Source organism: Accipiter gentilis, chromosome 31, assembly GCF_929443795.1.
Source record: "Accipiter gentilis chromosome 31, bAccGen1.1, whole genome shotgun sequence".
In the NCBI taxonomy this organism is placed as follows: domain Eukaryota; kingdom Metazoa; phylum Chordata; class Aves; order Accipitriformes; family Accipitridae; genus Astur; species Astur gentilis.
Window position 1 is genome coordinate 1,394,315 of NC_064910.1, and position 16,266 is coordinate 1,410,580.

The window sequence follows — 16,266 nt, forward strand, 5'->3', positions numbered from 1 at the left end:
TGACTCAGAGACGTATACTTAAAACTGTTTCTAATCCTGTTGTGCAATGCCATGGACAGAACTTGTTTATAGACCTGTTTCCTGTGTCCAGCTTTCTTGGCAAAAAGCTGCTGCTGCTTTGCTGTATGCTGCAGAGTGAATAAAAGATGGGAGCTGTATTCAGCCCGTACTATAGTCCCTTTCCTCCCTCTTGTTGCAGAGGTCCTCATCCCAGGCGATACTAACAGAGGTTTTGCTACCTCCTCAAAATGCAAGAAGTAACGAGAGATTTTTAGCATCACTGCGGGGAGTGCTGCTGTTCTTGCTGCTTTCTGATATGTCAGAAAGAGATGTATATGTGTGTAGGAGTGTTTTACTCCAGTTAGATCATGGCCAAATTCATCCTTCTGAACACTTGCCATACTGCTGTGATTTGACACCAGGATTAGATGTCTTCGGTATTTAATCTTTCTTGAGTTTGAGTGAAGGCAGGCATGCCTGGGATTTGCTTTTGCTATTATGATTATTATTATTATTATTATTATTATTATTATTATTATTTGAAGGGTTTAGGGTTTCATTCCTTTTTTCCAGCTGACAATCAGCAAAGCAGCTATTTAGACTGAGACTTGTTCTGTCTTCTCATGTGTCCACAGCTGATTTTACGTACTCTAGCCTTCTGAGTATTGATTCAACTATCACCTGTGCCTTAAGAGTTGAATGTAAACTGGAGAGAGGTACTGATGTGATAAAAGCTTGTCACTTTACTTACTGGTTTTACCATTTTTTTAAAAAGTGCATTAGTTTTTCTGGGGACACTTTAAGTCTGTTTCAGTATGAGGGAAATTACATTGTCATCTCAACTTTATTCTGTCACTTTTAAAGTCACAGGTTTTGGTTGATTGCAGCCCATTTGGAAGAATACTTGACAGATTCTACTTATCAAATCAGTTCACAGGAATTATTAATAGGTCAGGACCACTTCCATGAACTCTGGAAAATATGAGGTCAAGACAGTTATCATTATACTTTGGGGGGGTATTGTTATAACATGCATTGGTAACGTGATTGAGATCAAAACATTCTACAACTGCTTTTAATGTTTGGATATATCTAAATGCAGGTCATAAAATGATTGTTGATATATGTGGTATCTTTACAAGGCTAGATAAGGTTGACCTTGAGTGCTGTTGTCATGTCTGTGTGAGAAATCTCAGAAGACAGTCAAGCAATAGCTTCTCCTTTGGGGCTCTTTCTCACAGGATGCAAGAGGCTGTGCTCTGCATAAGAGAGGTGACCCCATTTGTATAATGTGTTTGGGTTCATTATTAAAGAGGTCGGGTTTGGCTCTGATGCCTATAGTGTGTTGACATCCCAATTCCTAGTGAAACAGAAGGTCTGATACCTAAATGAGAGTCGAGTGTCCAAGTAGCAGCTGTGGAAAACACTTTGGGTTTTTGTCATCACTATTAGGATATGAAAAATACGATATAGTGAATGTGGCATTTTTTCTTAATGCATACCTCAGTAGGTCATTTACACTCTCACTGCCTTGAAGGTAGAATATGGAGCAAGTGAAGACTGTGATATCTGCATGTTAAGAGCAGTCTCTTGCTATGAACTTGTGACACCAGTGCTTCTCCTGGATGATGGGTTGCTGTTCTTGCTGCTGTGTTGCTAATATTCAGATGAAGCCTACCAGGTTCACTTCTGGTGTCTAGATTAACTGATTCAATGGATGAAAAGGAGGACTTGATTGGAATAGTATTCAGACCCTCTCTCATTAGGGTCTTTGTTTTTCTGTCATTTTCTCCCCTGTTATTTAATCAGATTGTAGCAGGAAAATAGGTATTGTCTACCCAGGATTTGCAGATTAAACACTATTGAAAGATATTTCAACAGCCTGGTAGGTGAAAATGACCATTTTGTCCTCTAAACTTTAAGGGGGGGGGGGGGGGATTTTAATGTACTAATCTTAATATACTAAATGTATCTCTTTTTGGTCTCTAATTGCATCCAGCCAGCTTCATGCCACTTGTGTTGTCACTGAGATTTGCCCTACCTGATTGAGGTGCTTGGTGAGAGACCCATGAGTTGATAATGGGATCAATGAACTTTTCTAGAATAAGTTGTTATTTCCGGTTCTGTTCATGGGGCTGAAAGAGGCTGCCTCAAGCCTTTGAGCTTCTGGAAATTTGGAGTTAATTTACAGGAATGATGATTTAAACACTGACAAATATAGCTATTCTCGGAATGTAGAATTAGTTTAATTTTATGCTCAAACATTTTTTGCACTGTTTGGTTTTGCCTTTAATTCCTTTGACCTTTCCAGAATAATCTCTCTCCCTATCTTATTTACCCAGTTTCCCATAATGACCTCACCCAAGGTTTACCACAATAGTTAATAATTAACTTTCTGAGATAACTACTTAAATTCTAGAGCTACGCATTATGTCCCATCTTTCGCTCTTTTGATGTACTCTATAACATGACAGGATCCAAGTGTCAGCAGGTCTAACATTTGATTCACGTTAATATAATTACCTGCAGTGCTTGGACAAACAAAAGCAAAACTCTTTCATCCTCAGATCAGAGGCTTTTTCCATCTTTGAAGATAAGACTCTAGGTTGGCTTTTGAAACTGCCCACTTAAAGTGGCTTTGTCTGAGTTTACGTAACAGACTTTTGCAATGCTGCATTTTAGTGCATTTGGAGTTGCCTCAGTCACACCAAATGTGCACAGATAATGAGCAGAATTTGAAAAATACACTCTCCAGCGAGGAGCCGTATAGTTGATCAGGTGACAGCAGTTTTGCTTGTGTCCCATGTCCTTTTCTAGCAGGAGGTCCCACTGATTGGCGTTTTGTGACATCCCGACCACATCTCTGATTACTAAGGTGGTTCCAGCTCTGCCTAAAGCACATGTGAAGAGCTGCGGTCCTGCTGCCTCCTGTCTGCGCTGTCATTCATGCTTATCTGCTATTTCTGTAGCTCCCCGTTACACCCATGCTGACTTTGCTTCACATTTTCTTGTTTCCATGTAAAATTTGACAAGGCTGCACCTTATCACCGTTGTTCCTTTCCCTCTTCTAGAAAGCAATGGCAGTAACTGTCATTCATCCTGAATGAGGAAAGCTACTGTGTTTAGAGCTTTCTGTAATAATTTAAAGCTAATGCCTTGGTGGCTTTTGATCATTTGGTGAAAGCCAGTCTTTGAATATAATGCAGTGTATGGCAAAATTTTCTTTTTTTTGGAGGGCTGGGGATGGGAGTTTTGTTTCAGGCCCTAGCTGTCAAGTGTCCTCCCACTCTGGGCAGTGACCAGCCTAGAGCAGACTTTCCAACCAGATGGCATCTGTCAAGTATCTGTTACAAACCGCTCTGGAAGATGTTGACAAACTGTGGGTGATATTAGGGCAGTAGCCACCATCTTTTTTCAGGTTCTTTGTTGCTTTTGGAAAGGTTATTACATCAAGCTTTCACCAAGATGAAGATCTACAGAACTGTTTTATGTCAGTTTTTACTGTGTGATAGTGAAATACAGAAGAGTCATGAAGAGCAAAAAGCTTGACTTAAAGTTTTTGTTTTCTGTATGAGCTTTTCGAAACTGAAAGTAGTATAAGAGACTCTGACGTTGTGCACTGAGAGGCAACGGTGAGACTACGCAGTACTGAATCCAGCAATTGCTGCCATTAAGTACCATAACCAAACCGGTGCTGTTCCTGTATGCAAAAATAACTGAGGTGGCAAGACAGCAGGAGTTTTTTCAGGGTGTATTGATTTTAATTTGGCAGAAGTTATCTAAAAGCTACCAATAATTCACAAAGAAAATTTGTCCTCACTATTTAATAGACTCAGTGCTGTTTAATTTGAAGACTATTTGTAGATTTTGCCATGGAAAGCACTTCTCTCAATACGTTCTGGAGGCAGAGAAAAGAGCAAAAAGGTAAATATGCAAGATGCTGAACACCATACCTTGGCCCTGTCTAGACGGGACTTCAAGGAAGGCAAAGGATAAAGCTGTTATGTCTCTCTTCCCATGAGATTGCAGTCTTCTCAGCCTCCACTGAGTGAAGTTTTGTCCTTCCTTCTACCTCTCACTAATAGCCAAGGAAAGTCGATCAGGTAAACATCTCTGGGGTCCTTTTTCATAGTGTGCCCCGCATGAGACTCTGTATGCTTGCTTATTTAGATCTGTTTTGACTAATGGATGATGTGTGAAGTTGATTGAGTGATTGTTGACGTTAGCTTTAGACTCTTCCTTACCTACTGAGCTTCACAGGAGTGAGACGGGTTATAGAAGCTTCTTCTGTTTTCCTTATTAATGATTCTGTTGACTTGCAGTTGTTATTTATGTGTTTATCCTGTGATAGTTCTTTTCTGTATGCAGTCAGAGCTTTATCAGTTGCTTTCCAGACAAGCTAAGACTTTGAGAAACCTTTTGGGGTTTGGAGGGATGTTGTTTGGTTGCTCAACTGAAGAACAGTGAGCTGTCGGAATCTAGATTTTCATCAGAATGGCATCTGATAACATGCCGCATAACATGTAGTGGTTAGCTGGAAGTTAAGCAGCTGTTTGAAGATCTGTTCATTCCCTTCAAATCTACAGCTGAGGTCTGTCACCAGAATCCTTAATTGCACACATCTGCACAATGGTACTGTAGTTCACTCACCATGTTTACAGGTGCTAATGCTTGGATTCAGCTTCCCAAAATATTCCTGTTGTGTATGTCCATGGTGCAGAGTTTGTATTTTAAAGTTACGGGAAAGCCAGACTGTTTCCCAATCCCTCGCCCTATCACCTTTCAAAAAGCTTGCTTTATTTTGGGAAATCAATCAAAGTCTCTCTCAAAGGTTTTTACCCTTTTTTCAGAAATTCAAATGCTGTTTTCTTGTGGCCTTGCAAGAGATTTTCTGACTCACTTTATATTAATATTAGCTTTGTGCTTTAGAGTAGGGGTATTGCATTTGTGATTCCTGTTTTGGAAAAAAGCCAAGTTGTGTATCGTATGGCTCTGCACCTCTAAAGGCAATACTGATTCTTGCTTACTTGATCCCTTTCTGTCAAAGCCTGAAGAGTGCATCTCTTTTGATCAAGAGGATGTCTTCTTCATACCTCATACCTTTCTAGATAATTTGAAAAGAAAAATAACAGTGCTAATTTCAATTGTGCATGCATGTCATGGGCAGCGGAGGTGATAATTAAATGGAGAGGTTTGAAATCAGGTTAGTAATCAGGCAGAGAAATTGGCATGAAAGGACAAAGGAAGTTAACAACGTTATTTGTGTGAGCGTAGTACACAGCGAACAGCTGAGGACCTGACCAGCATTCTCTGCTGGTGCTTCCAAGGTGTTTGGGGTTTTTTTCCTGGTTTTGATCCACAGGCAAACAAGAATATACATTGGCTTTTACTGTAGTAGTAAATTAAACGCTGCCAGGGAATATTTATTCCCAGGTACCCAAACATGATTATCTGTACTGGCAAATTATCCGAATGATCCTTGGCAAGGTTTTTGGCCCGTGCCAGCTATCCTCTCCCAACAACTTCTTCCCCTGGTGAGGAGCTGCCATGGTCCAGGGACTGTGCCTGAGAGGCAGCGGGAGCGTTACCTGCTCTGATGCCTGAGGGTGTAGAGGCCGGCTGACCTCGGTGTCAGAGGACTCTTCTGGTCGTGTTTAAATGTTTTGTATAGACTGCAGCTGTTAAGAGCTAGAAGAGTTTCTGTCTTCGTGCTAAATCCCCTGGTCAGAAACATTCGAGGTGACATGACTTCCTGATGGAGGTTACACGTTGATCATTTGTACCCCATCAGCTTTAAAATGCTACTGCTTTGAAGTCTGCGGGGGGGGGGGGGTGGGGGTGGGATAAACCATAAGATGACATGATAGCCCTTCAGCTTTTCGGAGAAGCTGTAGGTACTGCGTATTCATAAGGTGTCCTTAGCTGCATAACCACAGCCGTTGTGAACATCCAGTATCTTAAAGTGAAGTTGGCACAATGGTTCTCTGAGGCAGTATTTGTTCTGCTTTCTTGATGAAGAATCAAAATCCATCAGTTACTTTACAGCATGTTTTTATAGCTGATTTTGCAATGTAATAGTCATTATCGCCATTTTAAATCTCTTGGCCCTTCATCTGCCTTGGGTTGCTTCTTGATGTAAAGTTGCAAAGGAGTTATGTGAACGTAATGTTTGTAAAATGCTTTGAAGATGAAAAGCTTTACAGTAGGTTTTTATTATTACCAGAGGCAAAGTGAGCAGGAGTGGCTTAATGTTGGACCGTTCATTTCCCAAGAGATGGTTTTGTTTTGAAGAGTGCACATTATCAGTTGGGTTGGAGACAAAATTATCTTATTTCAATCCTGAATACAAATAAATTGGCAAGCTTTCTACCTTGAGATTATTTGCGTGAGACATTTGTAAAAGAGCAGAGCAGTTACGGTACTATCTATGGCTCTGTTCTTAGCTTAGGTTTAATGGAACATTAACGTGTTTGGCTTCTACTATCCGAAGAATTTTGAATTCAATCCATTCAAACATCCTTTTTTATACATATATATATGTGTATGTATGTATATGTATTCTTATACCTATATGATATACAGATATATACACTTATTTGAGATATATATTGCTCTCCTAGAGATAAAATCAGTTGCAGCACATAAATAAAAAAGTGGTCTGCGTTCAGAAATGGTGACATTTTATTAGAGTTTTGTCCACAGGCTGTTTTTCACATGTTCAATCTGCCACATATAGAAGAACTGGCTTTTTTTTTAATAGTGCTTTAAATATTTCTTGAATAATTTTTATTTCCAGCCTGTGTCTACATCATAAACTGATAGGTGGATGTACAGGCACAAAAAAAACCAACCAACCCACAAAGCGAGCTGTTTGGCAGTTCTCAAGCTACTGCTGTTTCCTTGTGAGTGAGAGGAGAAGGGAGGGAGCCGCGTCGTTCAGGTGGAAATTCAACATCAGCCTGCGAAGCGGGGGACTGCCTCAGGGACGCCGATGTCCTCGCGCGGTCCCTCGTCTCCCTTGCCCTTGCAGCGGGTCATCGCTTCCACCCAGCAGCCGGAGCCGCTCCGCGGAGTCAGCGCAGGGCGTCTTTGGGGAGCCGGCGCGGCCGCAGCCGGGGACTTCTGAAGCAGCCATTGTTGGCGGAGGGGCCGCTGCGTCCCCGCGGCCTCCAGCCGGCCGCCTCGCTCGGTGCAGCTGCGAGAGCTTTGGGCTCCTGCCTGGCACTTGCAGAAATCGTCGTGGAATTTGCTGATTCTGCCAGACGTGAGCTAAACACTTGTTCCCAAGTGGTGCGTCCCATCAGTACAGCTGTTGGTTATGAAAAACATGCAAGGGCTTTCATCTGTAATAATAGAGCTTTGTTGAAGTACTGCAAGCTCAAAATTTTCCGAGTAATTCTATCAAATAGTACCTCCTTGCTTAGCCTGTAGGGAGCTTTATTCCCCCGTGCTTCGGTTAAAACGTTCATTTATTGTTGTCACTTATGTCAGAGGTGGGGAGGGAGGGAGGCTCAATTTTCCCTCGGTACTGTCAGTAAGGATTAGCTGACATTGTTGGGCAGTGCTTTCAAAATATTCTGACCTATTTACACAACAAAACTGATCAGAACAAAATAAACAGTTCTGGTCAGCGGCTGAATGCTGTATTGTGGCAGCTATATTTGGCAGTGGATTTTCTCGTCATTTTCCAATGTAGACAAAACCCGAATGCTACAGAAATCTTGAGCATTACAAGCAGATAATACCCTTACTGAATAGCTTGATTCTCCTGTTGCCCTTTGGGGAAAGGGGACGGTTTGGCCGTAATTCAGTTGGAACAAATGCTTATGAAGCAGCTGACAAAAAAGCGTATGAGTAGATTTATCATTTTGCCATGCAGGGTAATAAATAATTGCATCGTTTCCAGCAAGCCACAGTATATACCTGCGAGATGGTGGATCTCTCTCCAAGGTGTAATCTCTGCAAAGAAGCATTAAATGGGGAATTGTGACAGACTGTAAGAATTGTTGGTTTTCTGCTTGGGTTTTATTTTGTAACAACTGTAGTGGATACTTGCAATTACCTCCTCATTTTTATGTGGTATCCGCTAAGGAATGAATCAAGAGAAATGTTTCATTTTAGCTGTTCGGACTACCATTCTGTATTTCCTGGATCACAGATTTTTGGTAGTTTGTAGGATAAAATTGCCCGACACTCAAGATAGGAAATAACTCTTTCCATCTTGACTCTTCAATTCAACTTTCTGAGAATAATAAAATAAAGTCTTTTTAAACTTGTCTTTTTTTTCCCAATTCCATTTAGTGATAGTCCCAATGCTGTCCATGAGGTGGAAAAGTGGTTACCACGACTGCACTCAGTTGTCATAGGACCTGGCTTAGGTAGAGATGAAGTTCTACTTGAGAACGCTAAGGTAATGTGTATACTGATATTTTATTCTGTGTCTTTATGTTGAAATTTATTAACCAATTTACTGTCTCTTGCATGATTACACAAATGTTTTTGATAGGTTTCCTAAATAACAAATTTATTAAAATATTGTTGACTGAAAATTACAGCTGTTAGTCATGGTCTTCATTATTAAACTGTAAGCATCACTCTGAATTTTAGGCACCCGTTTGGTTGTTTTGATTTGCTTTTGTTCTGATTGTGAAAGCTGCTAATTAAGAAATAGATGTTGGCATCTCTAGACAAAGGGCTCTGTGTTTTCTTGGGTACAAAGCACCTGTACTGTAAAAACATAAATATGAATTTGAGTTCCTGATTTTTGGAACCATATTTGACAACTTGTATCAGGAGAGGTACCAAAGAACAGGGACTGTGTCCCCTTGCAATAAGAAATAATACTCTTAATTATAAAATGTTGCAGATTTCTACTCTGGATAAGGAGGTAATCCTATTTTCTGTCAAGCCTTACTGGAGAGCTGAAAACAGGAGCTTAGATAATTCTGTACTCTAAATAATATGTAGTTACACCATCTTCCAGATGATGTCTTCTATTACTGTCAACACATCTTTGCACATTCAAAGTATATCTTTCAGTCTAATGTCAATCTAATTTTGTACAATTTAATTTTTTTTTTCCTGAGAAGTATTACTGAATTAATCAGTGGTACTAACAAGTGGAATTAATATAATTTACAGAAATGTTGACAGTTACACAGTGAAATTGCAAAACAGGGGAGGCAAGAGACTGGAGACCAGACTATCCAAGTAGTTTAGAATACCATGGGAGGTATGAAGGGTGGGTTTGCCAGGCTTTTGTTAGAGAAAGTTGCTATTGGAGCTCTTTGCTTCTTTAATTCTCCTTCTGCTTCCAAAAAAATGTTTGATTTATGTTAAAGAGGTACAAAACTAATAAAGAGCATGGGTTCAGAAAGAAAGAAAAAGGAAATTTATCACAGCTGATCAAGAAATAAAATTCTATTCTGAATTTAAAATGTCAACAGATTTTATTATTTTTTGAAAACATTTTTTCAGAATTCTTAAAAAATTTGGGTAATAATTTTTCTTTTTTTCCTGGTTTTTAAAAAATTTGTAAGTGTTTTTTTCTAAAGGAAAACAACTTCAAACAAAAGAAAATGAGTGTTCATGCAGAATATCTAAGATACCTAACATAAGCTTCTTTAATATCAGAATTCCATCTGGGTTTTATAAATATCTGACAATGTGTTTGTGTGTATTACAGAAGTATCTGGAAGATTCCTTGATTTTTTTCTTTTTTTTTTTTTTTTTCCCCCATCATTGCTAAAAATAATTTTGCTTTCTTAGTGAATTACAAGCATACTTTACTTCAGCCTGGCTGTCCTGTGTGGTGAGTTAGCTTAAAGTTAAAGAAACAAACCCAGCCAATGTAGACAAGGCATTTGGAAGTTACTTCATGCTGAAATCTCAGGCCACGTTCATAGGAGCTGTGGATCTGACCTTATTAATTTCAAGTCACATTAAAGCTCAAGTTCTTTGTCTTCACTGTAATTATGTAAGTGTTCATTAGTTACCCAGTGTTGTTTTTTTAACATGTAATTGGGGACAAGCGAACCCTGGTTGCCTGCTGGAGGAAGACTGGTGCTTCTCTGTGCTGAGGAAAGGCTGAGTCTCCCTCTTGCTTCAACAGCAAATTTTAAGCTTTGTATCACTCTTCACCTTCAAGAAAAAAATACAAGTGATGGTAGCGTTGCTATTTTAAACTTTTATAGGAGGCTGGGTTGGTATATAATTTTCTGTTTTCCCTTTAAGCTAACCTCAGCATGCTGTCATATGAACACAGGGCTGAGATGTAGATTAGTGTCTGTTTTCTGGTCAGGTTTTTGTATCGGAGTGGCAGTGACGATGGGGGAGAGCTCCCTCTCTTCCTCCTCCTGCCCCATTAAAGTGCTGAGGCGTAGTGGTCTGTCACCTCTCTGATGCTGTTCTTATGTCAGTTCTTGTCAGTATTGGGCCAGCACATTGCCAATCAATGTGCTTGTCCACACAGTCATGTGTTTTGGGCTGCTTCTCTCTTCTGAGTATTGAGAAATTAAGATACTAATGCAGTAACCTGCAATTTCTGGTAGACAGCCCATGGACAGTGTTTTATTGTGGAATAGCCCAAGTACTTCTTGACTAGATGGTACATCTTCTCTCTCCAGACCAAAAAATGCTTTGCTTCTTCAGCATCTTTACTATGTCACCTCCCTCCCTCATGCTTAATGCCCACACTGTGGCATCTCAGCTCCTTTCAACAGTCTGATGGACAAGAAGCACCTTGTGATCAGTTTCCTTTGAATTTTTTTTCTTTCTTTTTTTTCTTTTTCTTTCTGGAGACCATAGTAATATTCTTTGAATACACACTTATTGGCTTCCTGTGATTGTCTGGTTTGGGCTGTAATTCCATTTACAAGTCCTATTACACGAAGCCACTCTACAAGTTATATCCCGCTCTCATGTGCCACTTCTGTGGGTCTGTGCCAAAACCCTCCCATGCTATTCCTCAGTTGCCTGGGTGAGGGCTGATGCTCTGTCAGAGCTTTCTAGCCATGGGTTTGCAGGACCAGGAGCTGCAGCTTCAGAAAAACCTCCTAAGGAAAGCATTTGTTGTGTCCTAATAGCGGTGTAGCTGGATCCCATGCAGATGTGGCAATCCTAGTCTTGGCCTGGTTAGACCCTCCAACTCTGGAGCAAATAAGCAGTCCAAGCTAGTTCCCTTCAAGAGAAAGGAACAAAACCACGTTTCTGCTTCCCTTCTTGGCTCTGGAGTGTGCAGATTTGTCATGGTTTAACCCCAGCCAGCAACTAAGCACCACGCAGCCTCTCACTCACTCCCCCCCCATCCAGTGGGATGGGGGACAAAATCGGGGAAAAAGAAGTAAAACTCCTCGTGGGTTGAGATACAAACGGTTTAATAGAACAGAAAAGAAGACACTAATAATGATAATAACACTAATAAAATTACAACAACAATAATGAAAGGATTGGAATGTACAAATGATGCGCAGTGCAATTGCTCACCACCTGCCAACCAACACCCAGCTAGTCCCCGAGCTGCGATTTCCCCCCCACTCCCCCCAGTTCCTATACTAGATGTGATGTCCCATGGTATGGAGTACCCCGTTGGCCAGTTGGGGTCAGCTTCCGTGGCTGTGTCCTGTCCCAACTTCTTGTGCCCCTCCAGCCTTCTTGCTGGCTGGGGATGAGAAGCTGAAAAATCCTTGACTTTAGTCTAAACACTACTGAGCAACAACTGAAAACATCCGTGTGTTATCAATATTCTTTGCATACTGAACTCAAAACACAGCACTGTACCAGCTACTGGGAAGATAGTTAACTCTATCCCAGCTGAAACCAGGGCAGTATCCACCCCTTATTCTATACCACTGATGTCATGCTCAGTTCCCATACCTTTAGTTACATTAGTTACATCCTGATCAATCATTATCACCTTTCCATCCCTTTGAGACATATGAACAATGAGATATGTATATGTATACACACACAGAGATACCATTCCTTTAGTTCATGAGTTATGTTCATAAAACATTTGTTGAGTTCATTTAGTTTCCAACTCTGGGCTCCATCTGTCATACCAGTCTGTCTGGTCAGGAGGGATGGTGCAAAGTCCTCTCAGCTGGTAGAGCAGAATTGGGCTTCAGTGCGGTGTGACGAGCAGGTGACATTGGACGCAGCAGGAGGATGGTGTGCGCCGTTGGATTGTTGCATGCTGGAGTCAGTTCTGGTTCCATCGCTACTGTGCTTTGCTCAGTTTTATCACAGTCCTTTCTTGCTTGATCTAAGTGATTCTTGCTATAGTACTATGGATATAGCATATAACAATTATAGTAATGATAACATAAAGTAGCAGGGTTATGTCCAGGGAAACCAGGATAAGATTGAAGCATCTCTGCTCTCCATTCTACTTCAAACTTCCAAAATGCTGTTACCACATCTGGTGTGGAACTTGGCCACCACAGCCAGCTTCCTTGTAGGCAACATCAGGCCATCTGTTTTTTCCTTTTGGTGTCTGTGATTGATTCTGGTCAGAGCCGACAGTACCGTTACCTCCCCAAATTCACCTCAGTTGGTATGCTGCTGTAGTGGTTTAGACTCTGTTGGGAAAGGGTTTAGCCACCATGTGGAAGCAAGGCCAAGGTCCCTATGACCGTCCTCTGTCAATGCTTAGAAGCAGCATATTTCCAAAGCTGTTGGATGTTCTCCTTTTTTCACACAGCAGCTATAATGTTACATGCCTGTCATATCTACCCACCACAGTGTTCTTCATGCAGCCGTGCCAGGGATGTTTGCACTTCTGGTCTTACTCTGATCTGAGATTTCTTGTAGCCTGAAGCTTGGAAGTAGGGGAATTCCTGCCTGTACCATCAAGAGCTGTTCCTTAGGTTTGCGATAGAACCAAGTTCCTCTCCTGCAGCGTGATGAGTGCAGCTCCTGAGAGGACTTCGGAAAGAATATTATATTCTTTGCATAGCCCTCTGAGAGAGGAGTTGATGCTGCCTAATGCTCCAGTATGATCTACATTCTGCTGCTGCCTAGCAGTTAGGCCGTTAGAGGCTTAGCTATGTCCTTTATCAGTTTCCAGCCTCTTGTCATCTCCTTTCCCCTATTGCTTCTGGGATGACTGTGATGTTCCTGTCAAATTTTCTGCTTCAGAGTTTGGTGAATCTTTAATGGGTACGTTACTGGCTTTGTGGTCAAATGGCCTGATCCAGAATTGTTGAATGAAATAGTAGTTACTGTCAGGATCAGGTAGAGAAAAGCATTCATCCTTATTCTTCATAAGCGCTGTCCTTAACTGAAGTTAAGACTTTGATGTTGGAATCGTCTTTGTTTGCCACTGGGTTCCTTTCCTCTCTCCCTGAAGTGGTAGCACCGAATCCTGGACTCCCACTCCAGTCTTGCTGTGTTTTGTTTTGCAGCAGCAAAGTTAGATGCTGTTTTCAGCAGAGCATGCTTGCTTCCCTCCTGTAAGACAGGTAATGATTAACAGCAAGAATGGCTCTGTAACTCGGATTACATGGTAAAATCGACTGGCTTCTCAAACCACATACTTGTACCTCTTGCTCAATTCTCAATCTTTTAGCTCCGAGAAAATATCCTGAATACCAGCCTGGGTTCTTCTTTGGCTGAGGCCCCACCAGCTGCCATTTCTGCCCATTGCTTTTCCTTTTCCCCCACCCTCTCACCCTGCGATGCTACCCTCAGCCAGTCATTTGCCCTTAAAGATCTCTGCTATCTGTTGGGATATAAATTCCAGAAATCTGCTTTTCCACCCCTAGTGACATCATCTTAAGGTTGTGTGGAAGTGTCTTAGCTGTAGTTAATGTCTCGCAAAGGGTGGGAGAGGTTTGGGCCATTGTCATGGATCACCTCCATCAAGTGTGCCCAGAGAGAGCCCGTTCAAAATTTTCAGACAGATTCTGAGTTCCACCTCAGCTGAGGTATCAGCCTTTCTGTGTTTGTTTTTGGTTAGTTGGATTTCCCCCTTTCAAGCCTCATGCCTTCAGGATTTAGGCAGCATTTCACAGCCATAATAAATTGTGAGAACAGGACCAGGTGCTTCAGTACACTATCTTGCGCTAGTTTTTGCAAGATCAAGAGGACTATGGAACACAGAGCCAGCTTTTGTTGTCACAGCGGTCTGTTAAGCTAAATCTGCCGCTATGGGCCTTGAGAAGCATTTTCCTCTTGATATCTGAGCAGCCCCCAGGTTCTGTTTGTACCAAGTATAAGACACCTAAGAAGCATCCCACGCTAATGCTGCAGTTGATAGATTAGTCCGTGGTACCTACCACCATGTACAAATATGAACAACAAGATGTGTTGAACTCAAGTTAGCAGAAGAATTATTTACCAGAAACATAATTCTTCACTGTGCGTCAGGTGCATTTGCTTCCTGCCCTGTTCATACCCTCTGGAAAGTCCTCTGGAGGTTCTTGCTGTGGGGATTCAGCAGTTCGTAGGGACCTGAAGTAGCAGCGAGGACAAGCCCCTTCTGTGTTCTCAGCCCTCAGCTGGGAGGAGGTGAGGTAGGTGGGATCTTGTGCCTGTGATACTGCAGAGGCAGAAACCAGTGGGCATGTATGTGCACCTGCAGTGAGTATGTGTGTGGAAACTGTACTTCTCAGCCCTCACCCAACACTGATGCATATACCACAAGTAGTATCCAGTGAAAAAACTACTCTCTTACTAGCCAAACCTCGTTGAAAACTGCTCTCTTACTAGCCAAACTTCTTGCTCCCAAACAGCCCGATGAGAGTCAGAACTTGTGGATATCTTCACCTAAGATGAGGCAGTTGCTGGGATAGGATGCAGTTCTTGCTCTGTGATGGTGGTGCTGGTGCAGATAAAGCTTGGGAATGCCAGCTCAAGGCAGAGAGATGCTCTTGGTTGTGCTAAGAGCTATTGCTGCTTGTGCTAAGAACTATTGGTATTCCGTGGCTTCCTCGCAAATGTCTTGATTAGAAAAACAGTGTTTGAAAATACGCTAACAGAACCTTAAATACAGGTTTATGCAGCTTGCAAGCAGAATTTATTTTCTAATATATGCAATAGATCTTGGTGAAAGTCATTCACAGTGAAGTGGGATGTTTATTTGCTTTCTGTGTGTAGGCTTTTATTGTTGTTTAACTTGATTTTGATACTTAAAAGCATTTGTAAGCAAAATGCTGGAATTGGATACCTTTTCAACTCTTTTCTGAGCATCATTCAGCTAGAAACCCTAAAAAGGAATTGGCAGTGATAAATTCCAGAGTTCATTTTAAGTTTATGTTTATTTGTTTTATTTTAAGACAAAATGCCAACAGCTGACCATGAATATCGTAAGCCAAATCTAACATTAACATAATCAACTGTAAATTGGAAACCTTGTAGAGTTTGCACTGTGAGTGCAAACACTCAGTGGATGAGACAGCATGAGAAAACTTGGTGCCTGCCTTTATTCCGATGTAGATTTTTTACTCTGGATTGGAGTAAACAAGGTCATTGCTTAAACTGGATTTGGATGTGTTTAGGGATGGAAGTGTATTAATGTAGCTTCTTAAGAGGTGTCTGGTTAATTGTGAATTTGGGAGGAGATAGCGAAAAAGGAATGCTCTGGTTTTTTGCATAACTAGGACAGTATTTCAGAGGCTTTTGCTTTGTTGTGTTCCTTATGTTCAGGCATTACTTTCGATTATGTCACTTTAAGAATTCAGCGTATGATCGGGGCAGATATTAAGAAACTGTTAGCTGCAGTTTTCCTCCAAGTTTGATAGCAAGTGATCTACTTCGAATTCAAAGAAGGAATCTACAAGTGGATCATTCTCACGTCTTTTTTTTTTTTTTTAACGTAGAACAGAAGAGTTTTGCTTAGCTGCCATCTACAGCATCTTCAAATTTGTTAGTTTTAACAACAGCTTTTAAAATTTCCCAAAACACTTAATGAACTTGAAGATGTAGTGGGGTACTCTAAAGAGTCCTTATCACCCTCTGCCTGGCTTAAATGAAGTATTTTCCTGTGCACCTGAAAATCTGTTTTGGAAAACGGCCTAGCATGTGCTACTACAGTTAAAAGACAAAAGACCCAGTTAAATTGGATGGAGCATAAGCTATGAGATAAGAAGCTATTTGTTTCACAGAAAGGATATTCATCTCTGTTACATGACTATTCATTCAAGTAGGACGAGTGGTGGTCATTTCTTATGCGAGATTTGAGACCTTAGTGGAGTGATTATGAGCTAGTGATAGTTCTGCATACAGGAATGTATAAAGTAGAAGTCGGGCAATTAGGCTAGTTAAAGA

The 16,266-nt window shown here is 41.2% G+C and overlaps 1 protein-coding gene across 7 annotated transcripts in view; it reads left to right on the plus strand.

Annotated features, from left to right (window-relative positions):
* NAXD (NAD(P)HX dehydratase) overlaps window positions 1-16,266 on the plus strand; it is an 88,025-nt gene that overhangs the window by 50,113 nt on the left and 21,646 nt on the right. For all 7 annotated transcript variants that reach the window (XR_007510233.1, XR_007510234.1, XM_049834674.1 and 4 more), the window contains one exon: window positions 8,302-8,410. Coding sequence is in view for 5 of the 7 variants with exons in the window: in XM_049834674.1 (XP_049690631.1) it covers window positions 8,302-8,410 (109 nt within the window). In the remaining 2 variants the exon portion in view is untranslated. The remainder of the gene's footprint in view (window positions 1-8,301; window positions 8,411-16,266) is intronic.